This window comes from Oncorhynchus clarkii, chromosome 22, assembly GCF_045791955.1.
Source record: "Oncorhynchus clarkii lewisi isolate Uvic-CL-2024 chromosome 22, UVic_Ocla_1.0, whole genome shotgun sequence".
NCBI classification, from domain to species: domain Eukaryota; kingdom Metazoa; phylum Chordata; class Actinopteri; order Salmoniformes; family Salmonidae; genus Oncorhynchus; species Oncorhynchus clarkii.
Window position 1 is genome coordinate 2,792,731 of NC_092168.1, and position 18,080 is coordinate 2,810,810.

General features: G+C 40.2%; 1 protein-coding gene across 3 annotated transcripts in view; it reads right to left on the bottom strand.

Annotated features, from left to right (window-relative positions):
- Positions 1–2,252: 2,252 nt before the first annotated feature.
- LOC139380305 (transmembrane O-mannosyltransferase targeting cadherins 4) overlaps positions 2,253–18,080 on the bottom strand; it is a 43,843-nt gene continuing 28,015 nt past the window's right edge. For all 3 annotated transcript variants that reach the window (XR_011628434.1, XM_071122896.1, XM_071122895.1), the window contains 3 exons: positions 4,651–4,763; positions 3,392–3,461; positions 2,253–2,981 (listed from right to left, as the gene is read on the bottom strand). Coding sequence is in view for 2 of the 3 variants with exons in the window: in XM_071122896.1 (XP_070978997.1) it covers positions 2,830–2,981; positions 3,392–3,461; positions 4,651–4,763 (335 nt within the window). In the remaining variant the exon portion in view is untranslated. The remainder of the gene's footprint in view (positions 2,982–3,391; positions 3,462–4,650; positions 4,764–18,080) is intronic.

Below are 18,080 nucleotides of genomic sequence, written 5' to 3' on the forward strand. Positions count from 1 at the left end.
ACTATAACAGAGCGTGTGTTTCATCGAAAAGCGCAAGAAAAACTGGTCACTGAAAGCTGAAAAAAGTATCCATGCGCCCCTTTCATGTATTGTATTAAAGGACACCAAATTTAATATGGACACGGATGCAATTCCTACAGCTTCCACACGATGTCGCCAAAAAATGTCATTGACAAAAATCCTTTGAGACATTACCAATAGATCCGCCATTCCATCCAGCCTACAACAATCGATTTTGGAAGATTGAAAAATGGACATTGTTTTCTTGAGTAGCTGCTATTGAATACAGATCGCCCAGTGATCAATTTGATCGCTTATTAACGTTTACAAATACCTAAAGTTGGGTTACAAAAGTAAGTTGAAGTGTTTTGTCAAAGAATATAGGCAACTTATATAATTTTTAAAAATGACGTTGCGTGTTGGAAGAGAGCTTTTTTCCTGAAGCAGACAGGCTATACAAATGGATATTTTGGGCATTCATGGACGGGTTTAATCGGGAAAAAGACCAATTTGTGATGTTTATGGGACATATAGGAGTGCCAACAAAGAATATCATCAAAGGTAATGAATGTTTTATATTTTATTTCTGCGTTTTTGTGTAGCGCCGGCTACGCTAATTCTTTTGTTTACGTCGCCTTCAGGCATTTTGGGGTGTTGCATGCTATCAGATAATAGCTTCTCATGCTTTCGCCGAAAAGCATTTTAAAAATCTGACTTGTTGGCTAGATTCACAACGAGTGTAGCTTTAATTCAATACCCTGCATGTGTATTTTAATGAACGTTTGAGTTTTAACGAGTACATTTAGCGTAGCGCATTTGCATTTCCAGGTGCCTACTTGAGACGTCTGCGTCTTGAATCTATTGATGTAGATACAACATTTACATGAGAGAGATGGGAACACTAGTGCATCTTGATCATGTCTTGTTTCTTCTCTCTTTCTAGAAGCAATCAGTTACAAGGCAAAGAGACAGGCCTTCAATCAAAATTGAGGACATAGAAACGTGTCCACTAGGTCAAGGCTTCTTGCATGCATGGCTTTGAGATGTAAGTTAACGATAATTCACTTTGGAAAAATAATATGAATTGCCATATTAGGCATAACTCAATTTTATGTTGCTTTTCTTTCACCCAAGCCTTATACACCTGGGTTAGGAAGAAGAGTCAACTAGTAAATGACTGTCTCCTTGTACTTGGCCTGCAGACTCACCAGACATGTCACCCATTGAACATGTTTGGCAATCTCTGGATCAACGTGTATGACAACGTGTTCCAGTTTCCACCAATATTCAGCAACTTAGCACAGCCATTGAAGAGGAGTGGGACAACATTCCACAGGCCACAATCAACAGCCTGATCAACTCTATATGTCACGCTGCATTAGGCAAGTGTTGACCAACAGATGCATATCTGTATTTCCAGTCATGTGAAATCCATAGATAAGGGCCTAATGAATTGTTTTCAATTGACTGAATTTCTTAAATTAACTGCAACTCTGTAAAATATTTGACATTGTTGAATGTTGGTTTTATTTTTGTTCAGTGTATAGAATGCCAGTTTCAGTGAGAAGCATAGCAACATCAATGCAACTTTGTAATAGCTGACCCTGTTTTCCACTGGTTGAAAGCTATTGCTCGGTTTTCACTTGGCTCATGTAAATTCTGTAGTTTCCCCTTTAAACATCTTACGGTCAAAATCCCCATAGTGTTCCCATCTCTCTCATGTAAATGTTGTATCTACATCAATAGATTCAATTAGAAATGTATTTGGGAAATAGCCCATCTTTTCTTCACTAGCATGCAGATCATTTCAAGTTCTATTGGATACATTTTAATCTGTTAAGACATTGAGTACATGTTTAGTATATTTGGTACATTTATACGGAACAAAAATGAACACAACATGCTTCAATTTAAATGATTTTACTGAGTTAACAGTTCATATAATGAAATCAGTCAATTGAAATAAATTCATTAGGCCCTAATCTATGGATTTCACATGGGTGTGAACTATATTACATTCAGAAATACTTCAGTTTCATCATGCTCCCTCAACTTGAGACATCTGTGGCATTGTGTTGTGTGACAAAACTACACATGTTAGCATGTCCTTTTATTATCCCCAGCACAATGTGCACCTGTGTAATGATCATGCTGTTTAATCACCCGCCGGGTGGATGGATTATCTTGGCAAAGGAGAAATGCCCACGAACAAGGATGTTAACAAATATGTGCACAACATGAGAGAAATAAGCTTTTTGTGTGTATCAAACATTTCTGGGATATTTTATTTCAGCTCACATGGGACCAACACTTTACATGTTGCGTTCATTTTTGTTCAGTATAGTATGTTTAGTTTTCTTTGTGAGAAGCAAGTTTATTTAAAATTATGTTATTTGGTTTATGTAGATACATTTAAATGTTAACACACAGTAACCAAAAATCAGATTTTATTTGCATATTCATACAGTGTGAAACAAATTTGCAAACAGTAGAATGTTCGCCACAAGTTTCCCCATAATTGTTTTCCAGAAGTTCACAATTCGCCTTAAATTTGCCACAAAACGAATTTGCATGTGTTTTTTTCCCCAGAACATTCACCCAAGTTTATTTAAAATCGGGCCAGTGCTGTCAGACATCGCGTGTGACTAACGTACGAACAGACAGAGACCGATCTAGTCCCCTTCCCATAATGGGGGACAAGCAACAGAACATGTTACACAAAACAGTCTTTATTTCTTAAATAGAATGGAAACGGTACAAAGCTGGAATGAATGAATGGTTATTTGCGTATGTGTGTGTGTTGCAGCATGCAGTCAGTGGTTGAGTCCCTCAGGGTGGTGTGGTCCTGTAAAGCTGGTCCAGTTTGCGTCGCAGCATGTTGTAGTTGTCCCGGGTGCCTGGGGCTTCTGGATCCAGCTTCAGAGACAGCTCGTAGTGCTTCTTCGCCAGCTCCAGCTTCCCCCAGCGATGGTACAGCACCGCTGAGATGGAGGGGAGAGAGACACAGACATATTATTGTGAGGCCAAAGACACGTGTGGAACACTCAGAATAAACATGCCTCTGATTTTGAGAATAAGGAATCACAATTCATGTCAGCCTCTTCGTGACATTTCTACCTGCAACGTTCTACCGTGTACCTACTGAAGGTGGCCCATGCATTTACTTCATATGACCAATAATGTTTCTAACTGTTACTCTTGCTTGAGACCAAACCCATCACATTATCCCAAAACTATTAATTAAACACACCACATTGAGGTATTATGGATTTATTTATGTGGCAAGTGTCTTAATACAAAAGACAAATATACTGTATATGAAAAACATTTATATGGGTCTATAAGAACTATGGTTCGACATCAAACGTATCTCGGAACCCACTGGTCTTACCCAGATTGCCATGGCAACTGGCAGCATTTGGGTTGATCCTCAGAGCCTGGAGGAAGAAGCCTTCGGACTCCTGATTGGGCACAAAACACAGGACATGTTTCAGTGTGTGTGGGTATCTGGCTGCATTAGGAGTGCAGTCACACACACACCTGTACCCCTGCACATTGACTCGGTACCAGTACCCCCTGTATATAAGCCTCATTTTAGTTATTTTATAGTGTTATTATTATTTTTTTTTTACTTTAGTTTATTTAGATAATATTTTCTTAACTATATTTTCTTAAAACTGCATTCTTGGTAAAGGGCTTGTAAGTAATCATTTCACGGTAAGGGTTACACCTGTTGTATTTGGTGCATGTGACAAATAACATTTGATTTGAGTCCCAAAAAATGGTGTCAATCCCAATGACTTCATGCGGTTAAGTCTGTTTCTGTGGTAACATGGACTCTTAACCACGTGATGAAAATGTGTTGCTCCTTGCAGAAACGAGCAAGGTGTTGTAGCAAACGAGTGTTAGGTTGCAGCACACACACACAGAAATAGAATGAATAGAACAGGCTTACAACCTCTAACCCTGGAAATGTGACTGGTAAACTAATGGGTACACTCGCAATGGCTGCCTGGTATTGTGATACAATCATTTCCATGGTAATGTAGAATGTTAATTCAAATGATGTTAACTGATGGGGCTCATGCAATGGAATGTATTTTTTGTAATGTCAGATGAGTTCAATCAACAAATCACAGCACAAATAGACAGGTACACTTCCTGGTTTCAGTTGCTTTACTCCTAGCTTGAAGATAAAAGTTAGGACTCCACGTGAAAGCTTTAAGAAAATAAACATTCGCATGACCAGCGCCGTTGCTAACTTGCATAGCTGGTCCCATTGCTGCAAAAAGTTATGGGGTATTAGAATCCTCATTTTAACCTTTGTTATCTTCAACCTAGCTTTTCTCCTTTGCTGCTATACTTGCAATTGCCACCAGTCCAGCCATTATGCCATCATTGACTTGAATGAGGACGTCCATTTCATTCATTCTATTTCTATGGCAGCACATGCAGTCAGGAGCGGAGGAGAGGAGAAAATGTGCCTTAATCACATGATTAGATTATTTTTTACTAAATTGCTATTCCAACGGTTGAAACGTGACCGCGGTCATTTGGCTGACCAATTACTGTCATCCAAAATTTCATGACCGTCACAGCCCTAGTTGAGGTAAATTATTGTAAGTAATTTCTCTCTCTGGGTTTACTGACCTTATACTTCTGTAGTTTGCCCAGGACGTTGGCCAATGAGAACATGATGGTGTGGTCGTTAGGGAGGAGCTTTAGGGCCTCTCGGCCAATTGCCTCCGCCTGGGCTAGGTTGCCTAGACGACAGGAGAGAGAAGGGAAAGACATGAGAAGGACAGACGGATAGTCAGACACAGACAAGCGAGATTGAACTTGCTAGTTCAAAGCCTGTGGACATGCAAGGTGGAAATCCAAGTCATGAGGAGAACAAAGTTTAAAACCGTCAGACTACAAGTCAGCTTTAAAAGTCTTAATTGGAAGTCGATGCATTCACAGAATACAAATGTCAACTGCTTGTACGAACGTACAGAGCTTTAAAGCAAGTGCTTATACCTTTATACAATAGATAAAATGATGAAACCCAATATAAACTGAGCGCCCAGTGTGCGTGTACATGTGTGTGTTGTCTGTGGTGTGTAGAGCAGAGTTTTTCCTCTCCACACATGGAAGAGCGCTTTAGCTTCCTAATTAGGAGCTGAACACAAGGACCACTGGCTTATTGATCTCTGTCAGACCTGTCTGACCAGGGAGGGGAGGTGGGAAGGAGAGAGATAGAGGAAGGGAAGGTGGGAGGGAGAGAGGCCCCGAGTCATGCTCTGCGTGCACATGTGTGTGCACATAAACTCAGCAAAAAAAGAAACATCCCTTTTTCAGGACCCTGTATTTCAACGAGAATTTGTAAAAATCCAAATAACTTCACAGATTTTTATTGTAAAGGGTTTAACATGATTTGTCATCCAAAGGGTCCCAGCTATAACATGTAGTGTCGTTTTGTAAGATACAATCCTTCTTTATATCCCAAAATGTCCGTTTTTTTTGCTTCACCGATTTGAGTCATCCACTCGTTCATCTTGCAGAGAAAGAATCCGATATTCTACCCCTAAACTTTGTTTCAAAAAGTCAAAATACGTTTCTATTTACACCTCAGGTACCCTAAAATGTAATGAAACTATAATATTTATTTCGGAAAGAAGTATGTTCAATAGGAAACTGATTTTAGCAGGTGCGTAATGTCTTCATGGCACACGCAAACACGAATTTCCAAGACTGTGTCCCTCTACTAAAACTGTTATTTCTTATTGTTTTTGAAGTTACAAGCCTGAAACCTTGAACGTAGACTGCTGACAACCTGTGGAGGCCATAGGAATTGCAATATGACATTTTGCATTTCTAAGAGGATGGTCTTTCTCAACAAAAAAACATTTGTTTTTCTTTGGATTTTCTCCTACCATGTCTATTGTGTTATATTCTCCTGCATTATTTAAAAATGTCTATAAACGGCAAAGTGTTTTCTTTCCAATGGTATCAATTATATGCATATCCTGGCTTCATGGCCTGAGTTACTTTAGGCACGTCATTCAGGCAGGAAGTGGAGAAAAAAGTGGCCTAGCCCTATGAAGTTAAAGCTAGGACCCTTTGGATGTCAAATCAGAGGAACATTTTCAAAAAGTAAGTGAATATTTAATCGTTATATGTGAATGTATGAAACCTGTGCCGGTGAAAAAATATTTTGATGTGGGGCGCCGTCCTCAAACAATCGCATTACATGTTTTCGCTGTAGTAGCTACTGTAAATTGGACAGTGCAGTTAGATTAACGCAAATATAAGACATTTACAGTTGTCGGAAGTTTACATACACAATCATTATATCTCGTTTTTCAACCACTCCACAAATTTCTTGTTAACAAACTATAGTTTTGGCAAGTCGGTTAGGACATCTACTTTGTGCATGACACAAGTCATTTTTCTTTCTACAGACAGATTATTTAACTTATAGTTCGCTGTATCACAATTCCAGTGGGTCAGAAGTTTACATACACGAAGTTGACTGAGACTTCAAACAGCTGGGAAAATGACAGAAAATGATGTCAAGGCTTTAGAAGCTTCTGATAGGCTAATTGACATAATTTGAGTCAATTGGAGGTGTACCTGTGGATGTATTTCAAGGCATACCTTCAAACTCAGTGCCTCTTTGCTTGACATCACGGGAAAATCAAAATAAATCAGCCAAAACCTAAAAAAAAAAACATGTAGACCTCCACAAGTCTGCTTCATCCTGGGGAGCAATTTCCAAACACCTGAAGGTACCACGCTCATCTGTACAAACAATAGTACGCAAGTATAAACACCATGGGACCACACAGCAGTCATACCGCTCAGGAAGGAGAGGCGTTCTGTCTCACAGAGATGAACGTACTTTGGTGTGAAAATTGCAAATCAATCCCAGAACAACAGCAAAGGACCTTGTGAAGATGCTGGAGGAAACAGTTACAAAGTATCTATATCCACAGAAAAACGAGGGCTATATCAACATAACCTGAAAGGCCGCTCAGCAAGGAAGAAGACACTGCTCAAAAACCGCCATAAAAAAGCCAGACTACAGTTTACAACCACACATGGGGACAAAGATCGTACTTTTTGGAGAAATGTCCTCTGGTCTGATGAAACAAAAATAGAACTGTTTGGCCATAATGACCCTCGTTATGTTTGGAGGAAAAAGGGGGAGACTTGCAAGCCGAAGAACGCCATCCTAACCGTGAAGCACGGGGGTGGCAGCATCATGTTGTGGGGGTGCTTTGTTGCAGGAGGGACTGGTGCACTTCACAAAATAGATAGCATCATGAGGATGGAAAATTACGTGGATAAATTGAAGCAACATCTCAAGACATTGAGCTTGGTTGCAAGTGGGTCTTCCAAATGAACAATGACTCCAAGCATACTTCCAAAGTTGTGGCAAAATTGCCTAAGGACAACAAAGTCAAGGTATTGGAGTGGCCATCACAAAGCCCTGACCTCAATCCTATAGAACATTTGTGGGCAGAACTGAAAAAGCATGTGCGAGCTAGGAGGCTTACAAACGTGACTCAGTTACACCATCTCTGTCAGGAGGAATGGGCCAAAATTCACCAAACTTATTGTGGGAAGCTTGAGGAAGACTACCAGAAACGTTTGACCCAAGTTAAACAATTTAAAGGTAATGGTACCAAATACTAATTGAGCATGTAAACTTCTGACCCACTGGGAATGTGATGATAGATATAAAAGCTGAAATAAATAAATCACTCACTACTATTATTCTGACATTTCACATTCTTAAAATAAAGTGGTGATCATAACTGACCTAAGACAGAGGATTTTTAATAGGATTACATGTCAGGAATTGTGAAAAACGGGGTTTAAATGTATTTGGCTAAGGTATATGTAGGGGCCTAGTGGTTAGTGTGTTGGGCTAGTAACCTAAAGGTTGCAAGTTCGAATCCCTAAGCTGACAAGGTACAAATCTGTCGTTCTGCCCCTGAACAAGGCAGTTAATCCACTGTTCCTAGGCCGTCATTGAAAATAAGAATTTGTTCTTAACTGACTTGCCTAGTTAAATAAAGGTAAAAAAAAAGTAACCTCCCGACTTCAACTGTATATGTACATAAGTGTTTAAAATGTATTTGAATTGTGCTCCCTCCAGTTTCACCGGAAGTTGTCCAGCCAGGAAACACCTATCCTTAAGAAGTTTTAAGACACTAACAGCTTACAGACAGTAGGCAATTAAGGTCACAGTTATGAAAACTTAGGACACTAAAGAGGCCTTTCTACTGACTCTGAAAAACACAAAAAGAAAGATGCCCAGGGTCCCTGCTCATCTGCGTGAACGTGCCTTAGCCATGCTGCAAGGAGGCATAAGGACTGCAGATGTGGCTAGGGCAATAAATTACAATGTCCGTACTGTGAGACGCCTAAGACAGCGGGACGGACAGCTGATCATCCTCACAGTGGCAGACCACGTGTAACAACACCAGCACAGGATCGGTACATCCAAACGTCACACTTGCGGGACAGGTACAGGATGGCAACAACAACTGCCCGAGTTACACCAGGAATGCACAATCCCTCCATCAGTGCTCAGACTGTCCGCAATAGGCTGAGAGAGGCTGGACTGAGGGCTTGTAGGCCCGTTGTAAGGCAGGTCCTCACCAGACATCACCAGCAACAACGTCGCCTATTGGCACAAACCCACCGTCGCTGGACCAGACAGGACTGGCAAAAAGTGCTATTCGCTGACGAGTCGCAGTTTTGTCTCATCAGTGGTGATGGTCCGATTCGCATTTATCGTTGAAGAAATTAGCGTTACACCGAGGACTGTACTCTGGAGTGGGATCGATTTGGAGGTTGAGGGTCCGTCATGGTCTGGAGTGGTGTGTCACAGCATTATCGGACTGAGCTAGTTGTCGTTGCAGGCAATCTCAATGCTGTGCGTTACAGGGAAGACATCCTCCTCCCTTGTGTGATACCATTCCCGCAGGCTCATCCTGACATGACCCTCCAGAATGACAATGCCACCAGCCATACTGCTTGTTCTGTGCGTGATTTCCTGCAAGACAGGAATGTCAGTGTTTTGCCATGGCCAACGAAGAACCCGGATCTCAATCTGATTGAGCACGTCTGGGACCTGTTGCTCAGAGGGCAAGGGCTAGGGCCATTCCCCCCAGAAATGTCCGGGAACTTGCAGGTGCCTTGGTGGAAGAGTGGGGTAACATCACACAGCAAGTACGGGAAAATCTGGTGCAGTCCATGAGGAGGAGATGCACTGCATTACTTAATGCAGCTGGTGGCCACACCAGATACTGACTGTTACTTTTGATTTTGACCACCCTTTGCTCAGGGACACATTATTCAATTTATGTTCGTCACGTCTGTGGAACTTGTTCAGTTTATGTCTCAGTTGTTGAATCTTGTTATGTTCATACAAATATTTACACATGTTAAGTTTGCTGAAAATAAACAGGGTTGACAGTGAGAGGATGTTTCTTTTATTGCTGAGTGTATGTGTGCTAGCTCAGCTTTGTCTCTGTGCAATAAAGGAGAATAAAGGAAGCACACCCCAGTTACTTTATGTTTTTTGGTGACATGTAGTCTTGGCAGATTTGGGGAAGAAATTATGGGGAGAGTGGGTGGAGGAGGGGGATTCTGAATTCTGAGGGGGCACTTCTCTGTGTCTGCCTTGCGTTTGATCATGGGCATGCTGGCTGGCGATTGGATGGTTCTAGGGCCCTCCTGGGAGACCCCGCCCCCCTTGGGAGAGGCTTCTGACAAAAGCGGCGCCAACGTCTGGAAATCAGCGCATTCTCCACACGGCAGGGAAGAGTGCCTTTGGAAAACTCCACACACAAAGCTTTAATACATAAATTTCAAGCATTGCCGGTTCCTGCTCTTCCAGTCTAATCACGTTGGGCGCTTAGATCAAATTTCCCCCCATTTTTTTTATCTTTGTCTCTGTCTTCACTGCTGTTAACGTACAGAAACAATCTTTGAACAACTGTGCGTACGGATGAATGAGTAAAAATGAGGCATTTGACTAACTCTGCGGCGCATGTAATCAATGGAAATTCATCCATTACTCAACTATTAAAGATTGATTTTGAATATCCAAAATAGTTTGGGCACAAAACAAAGCAAGTGATGGGTATTGTCACTCATAGTATCTCCCATTAGACAGCAACTGTGGTGAGTGTGTCAAAGTGTGTGTTAGTGGTGTGTGTGTGTGTGGTACGCACATGGCTCTAAAGAACGACCATTTTGGTTGCTTATGCTCCTAGATACATGCTCCCAGATAATAATTGTTGTAATGATAGTCTTCATTGTGCAGTTGTTTCCAAGTGCCCTAGAGAAGAATGTGAATGCAGATTCGTGCAATCCAAAGCCCACATGTAAAGAATGTTAAAGAATTCATCAGTGACTTGTACTTCAATCCAAAGCCCACATGTAAAGAATGTTAAAGAATTCATCAGTGACTTGTACTTCAATCCAAAGCCTACATGTAAAGAATGTTAAAGAATTCCTCAGTGACTTGTACTTCAATCCAAAGCCCACATGTAAAGAATGTTAAAGAATTCATCAGTGACTTGTACTTCAATCCAAAGCCCACATGTAAAGAATGTTAAAGAATTCATCAGTGACTTGTACTTCAATCCAAAGCCCACATGTAAAGAATGTTAAAGAATTCATCAGTGACTTGTACTTCAATCCAAAGCCCACATGTAAAGAATGTTAAAGAATTCATCAGTGACTTGTACTTCAATCCAAAGCCCACATGTAAAGAATGTTAAAGAATTCATCAGTGACTTGTACTTCAATCCAAAGCCCACATGTAAAGAATGTTAAAGAATTCATCAGTGACTTGTACTTCAATCCAAAGCCTACATGTAAAGAATGTTAAATAATTCATCAGTGACTTGTACTTCAATCCAAAGCCCACATGTAAAGAATGTTAAAGAATTCATCAGTGACTTGTACTTCAATCCAAAGCCCACATGTAAAGAATGTTAAAGAATTCATCAGTGACTTGTACTTCAATCCAAAGCCCCACATGTAAAGAATGTTAAAGAATTCATCAGTGACTTGTACTTCAATCCAAAGCCCACATGTAAAGAATGTTAAAGAATTCATCAGTGACTTGTACTTCAATCCAAAGCCTACATGTAAAGAATGTTAAAGAATTCATCAGTGACTTGTACTTCAATCCAAAGCCCACATGTAAAGAATGTTAAAGAATTCATCAGTGACTTGTACTTCAATCCAAAGCCCACATGTAAAGAATGTTAAAGAATTCATCAGTGACTTGTACTTCAATCCAAAGCCCACATGTAAAGAATGTTAAAGAATTCATCAGTGACTTGTACTTCAATCCAAAGCCCACATGTAAAGAATGTTAAAGAATTCATCAGTGACTTGTACTTCAATCCAAAGCCTACATGTAAAGAATGTTAAAGAATTCCTCAGTGACTTGTACTTCAATCCAAAGCCCACATGTAAAGAATGTTAAAGAATTCATCAGTGACTTGTACTTCAATCCAAAGCCCACATGTAAAGAATGTTAAAGAATTCATCAGTGACTTGTACTTCAATCCAAAGCCCACATGTAAAGAATGTTAAAGAATGCATCAGTGACTTGTACTTCAATCCAAAGCCCACATGTAAAGAATGTTAAAGAATTCATCAGTGACTTGTACTTCAATCCAAAGCCCACATGTAAAGAATGTTAAAGAATTCATCAGTGACTTGTACTTCAATCCAAAGCCTACATGTAAAGAATGTTAAATAATTCATCAGTGACTTGTACTTCAATCCAAAGCCCACATGTAAAGAATGTTAAAGAATTCATCAGTGACTTGTACTTCAATCCAAAGCCCACATGTAAAGAATGTTAAAGAATTCATCAGTGACTTGTACTTCAATCCAAAGCCCCACATGTAAAGAATGTTAAAGAATTCATCAGTGACTTGTACTTCAATCCAAAGCCCACATGTAAAGAATGTTAAAGAATTCATCAGTGACTTGTACTTCAATCCAAAGCCTACATGTAAAGAATGTTAAAGAATTCATCAGTGACTTGTACTTCAATCCAAAGCCCACATGTAAAGAATGTTAAAGAATTCATCAGTGACTTGTACTTCAATCCAAAGCCCACATGTAAAGAATGTTAAAGAATTCATCAGTGACTTGTACTTCAATCCAAAGCCCACATGTAAAGAATGTTAAAGAATTCATCAGTGACTTGTACTTCAATCCAAAGCCCACGTGTAAAGAATGTTAAAGAATTCATCAGTGACTTGTACTTCAATCCAAAGCCCACATGTAAAGAATGTTAAAGAATTCATCAGTGACTTGTACTTCAATCCAAAGCCCACATGTAAAGAATGTTAAAGAATTCATCAGTGACTTGTACTTCAATCCAAAGCCCACGTGTAAAGAATGTTAAAGAATTCATCAGTGACTTGTACTTCAATCCAAAGCCCACATGTAAAGAATGTTAAAGAATTCATCAGTGACTTGTACTTCAATCCAAAGCCCACATGTAAAGAATGTTAAAGAATTCATCAGTGACTTGTACTTCAATCCAAAGCCCACATGTAAAGAATGTTAAAGAATTCATCAGTGACTTGTACTTCAATCCAAAGCCTACATGTAAAGAATGTTAGAAAATTCATCAGTGACTTGTATTTCTTGCAACTTTCCTGAGACGTATTCAATTCCAAATTAAATGTTAACTGTAGAGTAAACTTACCTGGCACAATAATATGATTTTATGATGATCTGTATGGATCGAGTGTCTTGTTTTATAAACAGAATTAAAATTAAAAAAGGGCAAATATACCCTGCAAAACATGTGTTTTATTTTCTTCCCCAGAACTCACATGTGGTCTCCTGATGTGGTTTAAGCATTCTTGTGGACTTAGAGAAACAACAAAATGGGATGTTCTATTAAAAAAGGTATGATTTTGAGAGTGAAAACCTGAAGAAAAGAAAACTAGGGAAATCGGAAACACGGAGGGAAAAAAACTAGACAATTTTTTGGGGTGATTTTTGGTGTTATTATGGCGAATAAATGTATCGACTGGTAAGAATTATGAGTGGATGATAGATTTTTTTCATCGACCTGCAAAAGTGCTTGGTGGACCAAAATGTTTGTTTTTAGGCTCTCTTCATAAACCATGTCGCGGGTCGTTCAAAAACCACACATTTGTTTACACCTTGTTCAGTCATGTTACCTCATTAGCTAACAACCTGGTTACTTTACCAGTATATATCTAAACATTTGGGGGCACAGAAAGAAAGAGAGAGCTTGGGATAAGAGAGGGTGCTTTAGCGGAAGTCAATTGGAGGGTTACTTAGTAGCAATGCAAATATCATGGTACAGCTAATATGGATACTCAATCACCATGGTACATTTACAAACATATTATGATAAATAGATTTGAAACTTGTATCTCATTATGGTAAATGGTGAAATAAGTATAGCCAGTTATAATTGTAATGGTTTAGCAGATGATAAGAACATAACAATATTTAACTTGGTCAAAGAGAAGGAACATAATATCTATTGTCAACAGGAAACTCATTCAACAATTTTAGTTAAAGTTGTGTGGAAAAATATACACTACCGTTCAAAAGTTTGGGGTCACTTAGAAATGTACTTGTTTTTGAAAGAAAATCACGTTTTTTTGTCCATCAAAATAACATCAAATTGATCAGAATTACAGAGTAGACATTGTTAATGTAAATGCCTATTGTAGCTGGAAACGGCAGATTTTTTATGGAATATCTACATAGGCGTACAGAGGCCCATTATCAATAACCATCACTCCTGTGTTCCAACGGCACGTTGTGTTAGCTAATCCAAGTTTATCATTTTAAAAGGCTAATTGATCATTAGAAAACCCTTTTGCAATTATGTTAGCACAGCTGAAAACGGTCATACTGATTAAAGAAGCAATAAAACTGTCCTTCTTTAGACTAGTTGAGTATCTGGAGCGTCAGCATTTGTAGGTTCAATTACAGGCTCAAAACGGCCAGAAACAAAGACTTTTCTTCTGAAACTCGTCAGTCTATTCTTGTCCTGAGAAATTATGGCTATTCCATGTGAGAAATTGCCAAGAAACTGAAGATCTCGTACAACGCTGTGTACTACTCCCTTCACAGAATAGTGCAAACTGTCTCTAACCAGAATAGAAAGAGGATTGGGAGGCCCTGATGCACAACTGAGCAGGAGGACTATTACATTAGAGTGTCTAGAGTTTGAGAAACAGACGCCTCACAAGTCCTCAACTGGCAGCTTCATTAAATAGTATCCTCAAAACACCAGTCTCAACGTCAACAGTGAAGAGGCAACTCCGGGATGCTGGCCTTCTAGGCAGAGTTGCAAAGAAAAAGCCAAATCTCAGACAGGCCAATAAAAATAAAATATTAAGATGGGCAAAAGAACACAGATACTGGACAGAGGAACTCTGCCTAGAAGGCAAGCATCCCGGAGTCGCCTTGTCACTGTTGATGTTGAGACTGGTATTTTGTAGATTTAAAAAAAATCTGCCGTTTCCAGTTACAATAGTCATTTACAACATTAACAACACTGTATTTCAGATCAATTTGATGTTATTTTAATTGACAAAAAAAATGTGTTTTTCTTTCAAAAACAAGAACATTTCTAAGTGACCCAATACTTTTGAGCGGTAGTGCATTTCTCCCATGGGCAAAGAAACTCAAAAGGGGTGATGTTATTAATTAACAGTCATTTTGATCCCAGCGTGCAATATGTTTATGTTTAAATATGTTATTGGACCATAAACAGATATGGGTCATTAACCTTTATGGACCAAATAATGATGATCCACACTTCTTATTATCACCCTGCAAGGAAAACAAAAATCTCTGAAACTGGAAACACTTATCTCCCTCACTAGCTTTAAGCACCAGCTGCCAGAGCAGCTCACAGATTACTGCACCTGTACATAGCCCATCTATAATTTAACCCAAACAACTACCTCTTCCCCTACTGTATTTATTTATTTATTTTGCTCCTTTGCACCCCATTATTTATATTTCTACTTTGCACATTCTTCCACTGCAAATCTACCATTCCAGTGTTTTACTTGCTATATTGTACGTACTTCGCCACCATGGCAGGTAACGAGTGGAGGACAGAGAAGCCTCTTAAAGAAGAAGTTACAGGTCTGTAAGAGCCAGAAATCTTGCTTGTTTGTAGCTGACCAAATACTTATTTTCCACCATAATTTGCAAATAAATTCATTCAAAATCCTACAATGTGATTTTCTGGATTTTTTTTTCCTCATTTTGACTGTCATAGTTGAAGTGTACATATGATGAAAATTACAGGCCTCTCTCATATTTTTAAGTGGGAGAACTTGCACAATTGGTGGCTGACTAAATACTTTTTGCCCCACTGTATGTGAACTTCTGACCCACTGGGAATGTGATGAAAGAAATTAAAGCTGAAATAAATCATTCCCTCTACTATTATTCTGACATTTCACATTCTTAAAATAAAGTGGTGATCCTAACTGACCTAGGAACATAATTTTTAATCATTTTAAATGTCAGGAATTGTGAAAAACTGAGTTGAAATGTATTTGGCTAAGGTGCATTTGAGAGCAGTTGGAAGCCACGGAAGGAGTGTTGTAATGGCTCGTCTGCAGATTTGTTAACAAAGTGTCCAAAGAAGGGCCAGAAGTATATGCCAGAATGGTGTTGTCTGCATAGAGGTGGATCAGAGAATCACCAGCAGCAAGAGCGACATCATTGATGTACACAGAGAAAAGAGTTGGCTGGAAAATTGAACCCTGTGGTACCCCAATAGAGACTGCCAGAGGTCCAGACAATAGGCCCTCCGATTTGACACACTGAAATCTGAGAAGTAGTTGGGGAAACAGGCGATGCATTCATTTGAAAAACCAAGAATGTTGAGTCTGCCGATAAGAATGCAGTGATTGACAGAGTCAAAAGCCTTCGATGAAGACGGCTGCACAGTATTGTCTTTTAGCGATGGCGGATATGATATCGTTTAGGACCTTGAGCGTGGCTGTGGTGCACCCATGACCCGCTCAGAAACCAGATTGCATAGTGGAGAAGGTACGGTGGAATTCTAAATGGTCGGTGATCTGTTTAACTTGTCTCACGAAGACTTTAGAAAAGCAGGGCAGGATACATATAGGTCTGTAACAGTTTCGGTCTAGAGTGTCTCCACCTTTGAAGAGGGGGATGATAGTGCCTGGAGAATAGGAGTGGAACTGGGGGCTACAGGGCCTGGGTTAACGTCTACATCACCAGAGGAACAGAGGGGGAGTAGGATAAGGGTACGGCTAAAGGTTATAAGAACTGGTCGTCTAGTGTGTTGGGGACAGAGAATAAAAGGAGCAGATTTCTGGGCATGGTAGAATAGATTCAGGGCATAATGTACAGATAATGGTATGGTAGGATGTGAGTAGAGTGGAGGTAAACTTAGGCATTGAGTGACGAGAGGTCTCGCCTATGGAGGCACCAGTTAAGCAAGGTCAGGTCTCCGTATGTGTGTGGGGTGGGACAAAAAGAGCTAAGGCATTTTGAGCGGGACTGAGGACTCCACAGTCGTGGCCAAAAGTTTTGAGAATGACACAAATATTAATTCCCACAAAGTTTGCTGCTTCAGTGTCTTTAGATATTTTTGTCAGATGTTACTATGGAATATTGAAGTATAATTACAAGCATTTCATAAGTGTCAAAGGCTTTTAATGACAATTACATGATGTTGATGCAAAGAGTGAATATTTGCAGTGTTGACCCTTCTTTTTCAAGACCTCTGCAATCCGCCCTGGCAGGCTGTCAATTAACTTCTGGGCCACATCCTGACTGATGGCAGCCCATTCTTGCATAATCAATGCTTGGAGTTTGTCAGAATTTGTGGGTTTTTGTTTGTCCACCCGCCTCTTGAGGATTGACCACAAGTTCTCAATGGGATTAAGGTCTGGGGAGTTTCCTGGCCATGGACCCAAAATATCGATGTTTTGTTCCCCGAGCCACTTAGTTATCACTTTTGCCTTATGGCAAGGTGCTCCATCATGCTGGAAAAGGCATTGTTTGTCACCAAACTGTTCCTGGATGGTTGGGAGAAGTTGCTCTCGGAGGATGTGGTGGTACCATTCTTTATTCATGGCTGTGTTCTTAGTCAAAATTGTGAGTGAGCCCACTCCCTTGGCTGAGAAGCAACCCCACACACGAATGGTCTCAGGATGCTTTACTGTTGGCATGACACAGGACTGATGGTAGCGCTCACCTCGTCTTCTCCGGACAAGCTTTTTTCCGGATGCCCCAAACAAATCGGAAAGGGGATTCATCAGAGAAAATGACTTTACCCCAGTCCTTAGCAGTCCAATCCCTGTACCTCTTGCAGAATATCAGTCTGTCCCTGATGTATTTCCTGGAGAGAAGAGGCTTCTTTGCAGCCCTTCTTGACACCAGGCCATCCTCCAAAAGTCTTCACCTCACTGTGTGTGCAGATGCACTCACACCTGTCCTGCTGCCATTCCTGAGCAAGCTCTGTACTGGTGGTGCCCCGATCCCACAGCTGAATCAACTATAGGAGATGGTCCTGGCGCTTGCTGGACTTTTTTGGGTGCCCTGAAGCCTTCTTCACAACAATTGAACCGCTCTCCTTGAAGTTCTTGATGATCCGATAAATGGTTGATTTAGGTGCAATCTTACTGGCAAAAATATCCTTGCCTGGGAAGCCCTTTTTGTGCAAAGCAATGATGACGGCGCGTGTTTCCTTGCAGGTAACCATGGTTGACAGAGGAAGAACAATGATTCCAAGCATCACCCTCCTTTTGAAGCTTCCAGGCTGTTATTCGAACTCAATCAGCATGACAGAGTGATCTCCAGCCTTGTCTTCACTCACACCTGTGTTAACGAGAGAATCACTGACATGTCAGCTGGTCCTTTTGTGGCAGGGCTGAAATGCAGTGGAAATGTTTTTTGGGGATTCATGTCATTTGCATGGCAAAGAGGGACTTTGCAATTAATTGCAATTCATCTGATCACTCTTCATAACATTCTGGAGTATATGCAAATTGCCA